This window comes from Chelonia mydas, chromosome 6 (assembly GCF_015237465.2).
Source record: "Chelonia mydas isolate rCheMyd1 chromosome 6, rCheMyd1.pri.v2, whole genome shotgun sequence".
Lineage (NCBI taxonomy): Eukaryota > Metazoa > Chordata > Testudines > Cheloniidae > Chelonia > Chelonia mydas.
Genome location: NC_051246.2, coordinates 118,558,378 through 118,569,930, shown reverse-complemented (window position 1 = coordinate 118,569,930; position 11,553 = coordinate 118,558,378). Strand labels below are relative to the sequence as shown.

General features: G+C 46.6%; 1 protein-coding gene across 1 annotated transcript; it reads right to left on the bottom strand.

Moving 5' to 3' along the window:
- Positions 1–5,214: 5,214 nt before the first annotated feature.
- GPHB5 (glycoprotein hormone subunit beta 5) lies at positions 5,215–10,289 on the bottom strand. The gene is made up of 2 exons (XM_007068010.3): positions 9,981–10,289; positions 5,215–7,258 (listed from the first exon to the last, which is right to left on the bottom strand). The coding sequence occupies exons 1-2, from the start codon at positions 10,182–10,184 to the stop codon at positions 7,070–7,072; spliced, it is 393 nt and encodes a 130-aa protein (XP_007068072.1). The 5' UTR covers positions 10,185–10,289; the 3' UTR covers positions 5,215–7,069.
- Between the last annotated feature and the right edge of the window lie 1,264 nt (positions 10,290–11,553).

Below are 11,553 nucleotides of genomic sequence, written 5' to 3'. Positions count from 1 at the left end.
CCATGCTGGGGAAGGAGCAGGCTAGGCAGGGGGGTGCTCCAGGCTGGCAACTCCCCAGGCTGCAGGGCCTGGTCCAAGGCCCATAGAGGTACTGGGAGGCAGAGGAAGGCAGCAGGTCCAAACCCCCTTGCCTATGATGAGTGGCCTTTACACTGTGGTCTGCCCCAGGGAGCGGGGGCTTGGGGATGACTGGCAGTTGCCCAGACTGAGGCAAGGGGGGGATAGTGGGTTGGGGCTTCCCCAGGAAGGGGAGACCCAGAGGCAGAGTGTGGGGGTACTGCCAGGGGGCAGAACCCCAGAGAAAGGGGCACCAGGGTCTGTGAGGGACATGGGGGCCCAGAGCTGTGTGGATCACTGGCCTGCAGAGGGTGCTCCAGGCTGGAAAAGAGCTAATTCCCAACAACCAGCAGGAGGTGCCACAGGGGTGAGTCTGCTCCTTTACACTCACTCACCCAGTACTATCTCCATACCAGGCCCACTTCTGCAGCGTAGGTAGTTAGCTAAAGACTGGATGTGATCAGCTGATGCTGGAATTGGCCTGCTATCTTCTTCTCAACTTTCACCAAGAATGGAAGGTTGGAGACCGAGTGGTATTTGGCAAGATTGTTAATGCTGAGAGCTGGTTTCTTGAGTGCATGTTGAAGGTATGTTGGCAGCTTGTCATCTCTAAGATGTTTAATTAGACATGATCTCCATGAACCAGACACCCCCACCCCCCTGGATCTTCTCCCTCCCTCCCCCAGTTGGCTTTCATAAGCTATGCGTAGCCTGATGTTTTAAGTGGTGTCTTTGATGTCATGTATTCAAACAGCATTGGGATTGTTACAATTAAGTAGCACACCCCAGAAAATCACACGTTAACGGCTCCATCTCTCTAGCTGACGATAGCACTTTTTTAAAGCAGGAGTTTAGTGAAGGCCAGATTATCACTTGGCCTTATTGGCTCAGGTCTCCACCTGAACATTACAATATCATACAGGCTTTTGTGTGTGTGGCTGTGAATATTAATGGCATTTTGGAAAGAAGCCAGCTTGAAGCAGTTTAACAGATAGCTTGAGCGCTCCTGGTACAGCAGCTATTAATAACTCCGACACAAGTGTCAGTTTTCTGCAACTCACTGACAACTCTAACTAGTGGGTAATAAAAACCCTCCAACAAAAGCTTATTGATGACAAGACAGATTATTAGTTATATAACCTTCCTTCTAAACAAGGGGCGGGAGGGGGAAGGAAGTGGAATGTTTCAGGGGCCAAAGAAAGTACAGCAGATAAGGCAGCCCGTATGTGCTGGATGGAAACAGGAATCTGATTACCCTCATTCTGGGTAGAGTTATGAGAACTTCTTAAAAACGCTGCCTTTATTGTCAAACCTTTCCCTTTCATAGCTTCCAAGGCTAGGAGGGATCATTGGGATCATCTAGTCTGACCTCCTGCACATCATAGGCCAGAGAACCTCACCCAGGTAAGTCCTGCATCCAGCCACTAAAGTCAGGTAGAACCTATTTGTTTGAGAGACATTTTTGAAACCTGCCAGGCTTCCCCAACTTGAGAACTTGGGTGACCTTAAGCAGCAGCCTAGGCAAACTTAACACTGGAGAGAAAAGGAAGGGCAACAAGATCTGCTCCTCAAATGTTGTGCCAGATACTCAGCTGGTATAAACTGGGATAGCCTCACTGAAGTCATTGGCGCTAGGCTGATTCACAGTAGCTGAGAATATGGCCCTGGATTTGTTTAATGTAACCTTCCTTGGCGAAGTCTCATGAGCCTGATGTCAGACATCACAGGTACAAAGGGTAGGCTGTATCCAGGATAAGGAAGTCCAAGGAGAATATGAGAACATGGTAGCAGATGCACCCATTCTCCAGCCAGAAAGCCGGCAGTTGCTTGTACTGGGCCTCCCGCAGCCTCCTCTAGGCACCACTAGCAAAGGAAGTTTGAAAAGTGAGTAGAACATAATAGTAGAGCTTCTCTTGTGTGGTCAGATGTGCTGGAGGAAGTCACGACAGCAATACAAGTGAGAGAGCACTTCAGAAACCAATGAGCATTTATAGTGAATGTCTACAAAGAAAAAAAGCTGATATGTTATTATTACTATCGGTATTTATTATTTACACTCGGTAACACCTAGAGACCCAGCCAATATCAGCAGCCCATTGTGCTAGGTGCTGTACAAACACACAGTGAGACAATCCCACCCCCAAAAGACATCACAGTCTAAAGAGGCAAGACAAAGGGTGGGAGGGAAGATGATTTGTTGTTTCCATTTTACAGAAGAGGACCTGGGAGACAGAGATTAAATGCAATGCCCTGGGTCACACAGGAAGTCTGGGGCAGAGCCAGGACTTGAGGACAGGCCTTCTGAGTCCCAGCCCAGTGCCTTAATCATGAAACAATCCTTCCTTTCATGATCATTCAGAACATAAATACATCCCTCATTAGAAAAATCACTGAACTGACATGGATGCTTAGACCCATGGTCTCTCTCAGCAGGAGAGTAACAATCTGTCGTCCAAACTTTGCAAAGCAGAAGCACCTGTAACGTCCTTTCTTGGGAACAATTCTGCTCTTGGATATGTAATTTTCATAAAAGCCAACTGTCACCTTATGTATTCAAAGGCACAGTTATATCTTGATTTTTCCACAGCAGAAAGTGGAGCTGAGCAAAAAGTCAGTTTAAATTTTCATGAAATTTTACCCTTTTTGTTCAAAATTTCTAATTTTGAAAATCTCTGTCCAACTCTAGTGGATAGTATCGGATGCAAGGTAGTAACCAGCGTGCTCCACAAAATACTCCTGGGGGAATTCTGCACCATTGTGTGTGCATAATTAATGAACCGCACATATTAATTTTTTTTTTTTTTGCACAGAAAAAAGCTTCTGGAAAGCTGCTGCAGTTCTGTCTTTTGTCCACCAGAGGGTGTTGTGGTGATAAAACACAGCAGCAGCTCCCAGCTAGCTAGGGAAGAAAGAGCCTAGAGAGCCTTCTTCACAGCAGGCCAGGTCAGGAGAAGAGCTATGGGGAGACAGTGTGGGGTGCTGGGTGAGGTCAGACAGGGGCTCTAAGGGCTAGTGGAGGACGACAGACTGGGGCAGGGGCTGAATGGGAGCGTAGGCACAGGGCCACAGAGAGGAGGGAGGCGCAGGGCCACATGGTGATGGTGGGGAGTGGGTGTCTGAGTGGGGATGGAGGGACACATGTGCCTGACTGAATAGGAGAGGCTAGGGTTCAGCCAGGGTCTGCATGGGGGAAGCTCCCCAACAGTCCTTCCCTGACCCCCAAAAAACCTGTTCCATACTTTTCTGACCCATACCTAACAATGCTCAAAGTTCACACCCAGGCTCCTTCTCAGCAATTATTTCCCTCTCCCTCAGCTCCACCATTACCCCTGACTCCGCCCTCCCCCCAGCCTTTGCACTGCTTCTGGGAGGTGCAGGAAATATGGTTCTGTATTGTAGTGTAAGTGAATTATTATTCAGAGTTCTGTATTAATGTGCCTAGTAAGGAATCTATTTGTCAAAATACATTTTCCAAATCTTTGTCTGTTTTGTTACAGACATACTTGCTGACAGGTATTTTGAAATAAATCACCAAAAGCAATTAAAATGGTGTGATTATATTGTGTTATTTTGACAATATGCAGAATTTGAAAATATTGTGCTCAGAATTTTTAATTTTTTGGTACAGAATTTGCCCAGGAATAACAAAAGTATGGGGGGGAGGGAACGCTAGGGAAAAGAGACTTTCATTCAAGGAACCACTACTCTTACAAAGAGAAGCTTAATGCCCGCAAAGGGGAAGTCAGTTTATCAACCTTGGATGGATGAAGATTTGAGTGGACCCCGTTTTGAAAATTGAACCTCTGGCTTTAGGGGACATGGCTGACATGTAAGCCCTAGTCAGTGTGCCTCCATGAAAATAAAGACCAAGTTGGTAAGTCAATTCCACACACTGAACTGAAAGTCACTGAACTTTGTGGGTATTTTGGCTGCCATGTGTATTCTGTCAAAGATGCATTTTTCAGCTAAGCTTTGGAAAGTTATTGCCAGTGACTATTGCCAGATAGTCACCGCTCATTGGGGATCATTTGGAAGACTATCACAAAGTCAAGTGTTTGCCCCTTATTCACATACTTGTTATCCTTGTTTTCTCTCAAAGGTGATTTGGATACAGTACTGTTGCAGATCCAGTATTGCACAGGTCACAAAATGTCTGTCCTCCTTTAAACCATTGCAAGATGGCAACACTAGCCACGACCCACTTGTAAATTGTCAATATTGCACTAAAGCTTGTTGCAGAATTTAGACAACTGCAACTGTACTCTTAATTAGCATCCTCTCTGTAACCCACCAAAACAATTCCTTAAAAGAGAGAGAGTGAGCCTGAGACCAAATTCAGCCCTGGCATAAAAGGATATTTCCTTGGCTGAACTTAAGAGGTGAGATCTCAAGGACTAGATCAGTGGGAACTTGCATGAGTAAAGACTTCCTAATTGAACCCCAGATTTATGCTCACACCAATGCTGAGTTTAGCCCCTTAAATGACTATTATGGTCCTGCCCATTCTATGATCTCCAGCATTAATTGCATAGGAAATAAGGAATAGCATCTTCTGCCTTAGGGCACCATGAACCCACCCCAGCTTAGCAGTACCCACAATTAACTGAAGGGAGTTCAGTGTAGTTCGTGTGAAATAAATTGGTGGCCTCAGTCTCTCACCTTGTACCTGCCTCCCACAACCTTTGCTCTCTGTCATTCAGCTTCTTTGCATCTATAAGTGTTAGTTTGGTTCTAATCATTCAGCTCTTCCCACTCTCCCTCTTCCATCTCCTGATCTGTCTGGCCCCATCATCGGTTGGAACACTCAGTCACTGTGTACAATAGCTGCTCCTACAGACGGTCGTATGTTACCCACTCCCACATTTGGGAAAAGTCTGAAGACCCTGTTAGCTCTGAAGAGCACTTCACCACTCTCAAACCTCAGTCCTAATCCCATGACTACCAACTACAGTGCAATCAGGCTCATGGTAAGACATCAGTCTGTGAGGCAAATGATCAGAATTTGAGCTTCACAGAAGTTTTTAGCAGGTGTCCAGAAGAGTTTGCTTTGCTGCAGCTTAGCTAACCAAGAAGTCAGAAACAGAAGCATGTCTCAAATTGCTTTCATAATATGAGTTCAGATTTATTAAGGACACAGAGATTTGTAAGTTGCTCAGGACATGAGAAATGCTATTTACACCACCACCATGACTGCAGAGATGGGAGCTGCAACTAGAAAAAAGTTGCAGAATTGTTAAAGGCAGTTAACATCCTGGTCAGCAGAAAGCTGCTACTACACTATTGCTCAGGGCAGCAGTCTGCCTATTCAAAGCTATAAAAATCCACCATTATTCCTACACAAGTGGCATGAAGCTTTTGCAATTCAATGGGCACAAAATTACAGCATTTAATAAATTACAGCTTAAATTAAAAGATATATTTCAAAGGGCAGAAGAAACTTCAAGTAAGCTTTCTTGGTAGTTTTGAGCATGCATTCTTGGGACAGGAAGGCAATCTAACCAAGAGACAAGGCTGTTTGATTTGCCTGATTTTCAAGCCCTAATCAGGGTTTAGGTGGGTAAATCATGTGTTTAGCATTAATCTGTTCAGAAATACTATCAGAAGAACTATGTTGGAAAGTTGTTTTATCTTGTGTGCTCCTGCTAACAGCTCACACTGGGCAAAATTCCTGTTCTCACAACAATCGAAACCAACCATGTATGTAGAGTGAAACAATTCAGGGATAGAAGATGCCAAATCCTCCTCTCCAACCTGGAGCCAGGGCACAGGACATCTATGCAACTGGTCAGGGACCATTGTTGAGGTATATTTGTAGCTGCAGTTCCCCTCTCCCCATGTGGCGGCCAGTGGATCTCTAAGCACTTGTGGATAGTGCTTGGAAACCTTGTTATGGTCTTTGTAACTAAATGAAACTCCTGCACTAAGCACAGGGAATATCACACATACTGTGGCAACGCGAGCTGGCCATAAGAGGCACAATTTTAAAGCTTTCATGGTGAGCATCCTCGTTGCATTACGCCAGCCCATAGCACGTGGTCTCCAGGGAGCTAAGCTGCACAGGGGACTGTAGCGTGATCCTACATAGCCCCTCTCGGATCATCTTGACAAAGTGGGAGAGATCATCAAGAGAGACTCACAGGCCATAGAGAGCCTCTTTGATTTACATTAAAGCAGTTCTTGTCCTCTTTCCAAGCAGAACCAGCATGGGAAGAAATGTTTAATTTTTCTTTCAGATTTGACGGGCTTTTTCTTTTTTTAAGGAATTTTCTCCTGGTTTGGCTTTTGCATAAGATTTCATGCGCAGTGGACCCAGTTCAGCAAAACACGTAAACGTGCCAATTTGAAGCACATGCCAAAGTCCATTCCTATTAAACAAAGGAATTAAGCAAGTGCTGCATCAGGGTCATTATGATGCAATTATCTTCGCATTCATGTTACAGATGTTTCGGAACCCAATTCTGGTCTCACTGATATTGGTCTCAAAGCCCTATAATTCCATTTTCCTTGATGTAGTTATTCCTGGTTTACACCCATGTAAATTAGAAGAGAAACCAGCCTAATGGGAGTTGAAGGGATTCTGCTGAGTGCGTTCAGGGTTGGGAGAAATAAACCTGAAATGTACAAATTCATTGTTACTAAGCCCTTAATGCTCTTCTTGTCAATTTCAACGTGTCTATGACTTCTAACTAAATGTGCCCTTTATGCATAAGGCAAGTTCACACTGTGAACTGCCTGTGGCTAGAGCAAGTTGTATCAGTACTTTTCATCTGATATGTTGCTGTGAGGCTCCTTATTACTTTACTGCAACAAATAGATCTTTAAACAACTGGCAGCTAGGAGAAGCTTATGACTCTACTGTACAGAAGGGTCAGTGATTAGAAGTTTTACAGCCATAGGGTTAAATTCCGTGCTGACTTACACCACCCGCAATCCTGCAGCTACTCTGGGCAGACATCAGGACAGAGTTTGGCCCAAGATGCCGAGAGCAGCTGTCCAGCAGGGGGCGGGGGCCTCAGATAGTCTCACATTCAGTAGTTGCCGTGGAACAGACCCCGCAGTCACACCGTATGGCCATAGGGTACGTGTAGGAAGGATCCACAGCAGCAGCACAATTCGGCAGCTTCACCGTAACCAGCTTAGTCTCGTTGTAGGTGCAGACTCGATGGTGCGCGTCGATGTACGGGGGATCCAGCACAGGCTTCTGTTAGGTGGGGGGAAATGCTGACATCAGACAAAGGCAAGAGGAACTCAGGACAGCTCTGAGCAGGCACGAATAGCACTGGTCCTGCAACCCCCACAGTCCCAGCTACCTCCCTGGGATTAATCACAAAAGTAGGGACAATTGGTTTGCAGGCCCAGGTCCATAAAGACTGGCTAGAAATAATCCTTAGGCTGAGTGCTGTATGGGTCCCACTACACTATTTCCCTTTCGGTTTTATGACCATTTCCCTGAGAATTCTTTTGAAATGGAAGGTGCTGGCTAGGGCTGGTCAAAACCTTTTCTCTCAAAACGGATTTGTTTATTTATGTATTTTTACAGAAAATTGGGGTTTCAACTAAACGAAACATTGCACAAAAAGTGACACTGCTTTCTGTGGAAAATTTTGACTTTTCATCAAAAAACCCAAACACCTAAAAACAAAAAAATATTAATAAATGCCACCACAATGCTGCGTGGGAGGAGTTGTAGTTTGGATGCTGCAGTCTCCTCTAGGGGCCAGGCTCTCCAGCCAGCCGATCTAGTCCCTGAAGCACTCTGGCAATGGGACTCCCATGATGCATTACTGAGGCTCAGCAAGAGGGGGAACCACAGGGCATCATGAGAGGTGTAGTCTGTCCCAGCCCACAAGGGAGACCAGAGCATGAGACACCTGTAGTACAACACCCATGAGATTTATTTTTCAGGTTTTGGCCAAAATAATTGTGGTTTTGACTTTCACTGAAAAGTCTAAACTGTCAAAAAAAAAAAAAAAAACCTCCCCATTTTCTGATCAGTTCTAGTGCTGGGATGGGCTGCCATGGTCTGACTAGAGCTCCCTGTCCTCGGCTCAGCTGCAGCTTGCAAGGGGAGGGCAGCCTGTGCCCGCAGATGGGGACGGGAAGTTATGCCTCTGCAGCATGATCCCTCTTTTCTCCTCATGAGAAGTTTGAAAGAGTGGGTGGGACAGGATGGAGAGCAGAGGGATACAAAGGAGCCAACTGGACTTCTCTGGATTCTCCTGCCCGCTCCAACCTGCAGGGGGAAGCAGCACAACCGAGTACAGCATAGGGATAATTTAGTTTGTGTTTGGTTTCCCCTCTGTGATGTGGAAAGGGCTTGCCGTGCTCCTTATGGGAGAGAGTCCCAGACTGATCACAGACACCATGTGCTTCAGAAGTCCCTCACATTATTAAGTCCCCCATATAATACATCCTGGAACTCATTAGGAACAGGAGGGCCAAAAACTTAATGAATTTAGCTTAACTCTGCTCCAGTCGAATAAAGGCCTCCTCAACATCTGTGCTCTGCAAGGAGCAGTGGGAGATGGTGGAGCAAGATGACAAGATGCATGTGTCTCTCAAAGCTCCTTAGGTTATGGAGGTGGAAACCCCTTCACCTCCCCTGTTTATTCCACAGGGGAAGGATAGCAAACAGAGGCCCAGCCTCCTCGCCCCCAGACAATAAAAGAAGGAGTAGGAAAGCCTGAACCAAAACTCAAAAACTTCTCCCCATCGGTTATCAGCAGAATGAGTCCCTCGGCTTTACTCAGCAAAACTCCACGGACATTAATGGGATTTCCCCTGAATAAAGACATACAGATCCAGCCCATTAAATGTTTACATTACAGCAAGCTAAAATGAGTCATGAGTTTGATCTCTAATGTGTGTAGACTTGCTCTCTTACCCACTCACCCCCACACCTCCATCCAGAACAGAACTACCTCATTTTCATCCTGGGCTGCAATTTAAATGGGACCAAATTAGAAAGACATTCTCTTTGGGATTTGCTGTTTGGAACAAAATATATTACCCATGAATCAAAGGCCCCATTTTAATCTCAAAGGAATTTTCTTTCGGTAAAGTCATACAGGGCTCTTTTCCCTAAGTGTTTAAGCCGTAAGAGGCTTTCAAATTGCATAATGAGAGTATTACGTAAGCACTTTATAAATATTACCCTTGATGCAGGTGTTTCCTTGAACAATGGTGCAAATGAATAACTCAAGGCAAATTTGTCAGTCACTGGCACATGTATTTTGACCGTCATTCACCAGACCAGGGGCCTTGCCTTCATGCTGGCTTGTTGACTTCCAAGCACAGTCTTGTCATTGTGGTTATTTGTTTGTATTATAATAGTGCATTAGGGCCCCAGTTGAGACCAGGGTCCCATCGTGGTAGGTGCTGTACAAACACATAGTAAAGACAGTCCCTGCCCCAAAGAACAGACAATCTAAGTGTGATTTATCTGCGGAGAGAAAGGAAATATCCTCGTTTTATAGTCAGGGAACCAAGGCAGAGCTAGATTAAGCAGCTAGCCCACGGCCACACAGGAAGTCCGTGGCAGAGCCAGGAGTCGAATGCGGATCTCCTGGGTCCTAGTGCAGGGGCTTCACCACAAGACCATCCTCCCTGGTGCCAGGGGAATAATTATAAGCTGCTTCCTGCACCACTTGCCGATCTCCATTTGAAAAAAAGAAAGCGACACCAAAACTGGTGCTGTTTAGAGTAGTGGTTCTCAACTTGCGGCCCGCTTGTGGCCCAATCAGCGCAGAGCTGCGGCCCATGTGACATCCCCAGGGCCACACAGGTAGTATATATACTGTACGGATGCGACCCACATAACACACAGAGAGCTGCACATGCGGCCCACAATGGTAAATAGGTTGGGAACCACTGGTTTAAAGCTAGCTCCTTAGGCCACCTCCACCCCCCAAGGTATTGCTCACCTCCCAAGTCTCGCAGCGCCCCCAGCAGGCGTCCGTGGTGATGCGCATCCCCTTGCAGCCAGGTTTCCTAGCCAGGAAGGTGAACTCACGCACAGCGCAGCCAATGAACGTGCGCAGGTTGATGCTGGAGGCTTTGAGTGCGCTGACACAGCCAGCCAGTATCAGGAGAGGTAGGGAGCCCAGGACCACGTGACGGAGCTTCATGCTGCACCCCAAGGCGGAAAGGAGACAAATAGCAGGCTGTGAGACATGCTCAGCCCCGAGGAGCTAGCACACTTAGTCCGGGGCATGTGTACTGTATCTGCAGTGCTGAGAGTAGGGAGTGAAGGGGAGGAGATGGCACCATCCCCTCTTAGTCACCCTTTGCCTTTATGCATCCAGTAGTGAGGAGGAGTGAGAAGATGGCATGTCCCCTTATTCCTCCCTCTATACAACTCAGGCAGTGCAGCTAGGTAATGCAGGACAGTAGTTGGGTTTGCTATAAGTTCTGTGATTAAACTCATAAGCTTTAGCTGTAGGGTTTGTCAAGCCAGGTGAGCCACTGGTTTCCCCACCCCTGAGCATAGCGAATTTTGCAGAGCAGCAGACGAGGCAGTGCTCCAGCTTCACTGGGAATAGGGTGGAGTGGAGAGAGAGAGGCAGGGAGGTGGGAGGGAACCCGGTGTCAAAGGCTCACTGAACAGCCCTGCCAGGAACAAGGAAGCAGACTGAGCCGAACAGCCAGGATCCCCTCCTTGAGGCTCACCTCTGCTGCAATGCTTGTTAAAAAAAACAGCCAATTCATAATGGCATCAGGGACAGATGGGACTTACTCTAAATATTTATAATTAGCCGGGGGCAATTGTACACACACCTTTGTCTATAACAGTTGTCTTCTCTCCCCACCCCCCATTCCTATGTTTCATTTGTCTTCGGACTGTAAACCCTGCTCCTGGCGTGAAGGAGGGCACTACCGCAGTATGCCTGTTGCGAAGAATACCCTGAATATTTTGCACACATATTTGTTCTCCAGAATGTAAATGCTTAATTCACTCCCTGGGGGCTGCAGCAGCACGTGCCACCTGCCATCCACACAGTTTGCCAGGAGACAGAGCCGGTCAGGGCAGCTAACCTGCCAAAGCAACCCAGAAAGTGATGGTTGCTAGACAAGGAAGGGCAAGGCCAAGGTATCTGAGAAATGCCTTGATTCAGCACATCTTGTAGGCAACTTCCACTAACCAAATTTCTATGAAACCTGCTTCCCCCCAGCAAAACCCATTGGGAAAGGATCCCCCCACCCCCTTCCCAATGCGGCTTGCCCTCCCAGAGAAGGGAGATGGAAACTGCACCAAATGAGTGAATCAAGCCCTACACCAATATACTCCTTCTGTACCTCTCAAGCTTTTAGTTCATATAAAGTTTTCCATGTAAAAACCCCAGGTACTGAAATTTCACCTTGGGGGCAGAGCAAACTGTACAGAAAACAGCATTGCATCCACTGAGACAAATCCTCAGCTGGTACAACTCAGTGTCAATTGAAGTCAATGGAGCTACATCAGTTTACACCCGTGGAGGGTCTGGCAGATTAAGTAGA

What these genes read in the sequence shown, in the direction of transcription:
- GPHB5 (XM_007068010.3), bottom strand. Translation starts at nt 10,184, where the DNA reads ATGAAGCTCCGTCACGTGGTCCTGGGCTCCCTACCTCTCCTGATACTG. An exon ending in GGCGCTGCGAGACTTGGGAG is followed by an intron (nt 7,259 to 9,980) that starts GTGAGCAATACC and finishes CCCACCTAACAG; the next exon opens with AAGCCTGTGCTGGATCCCCC.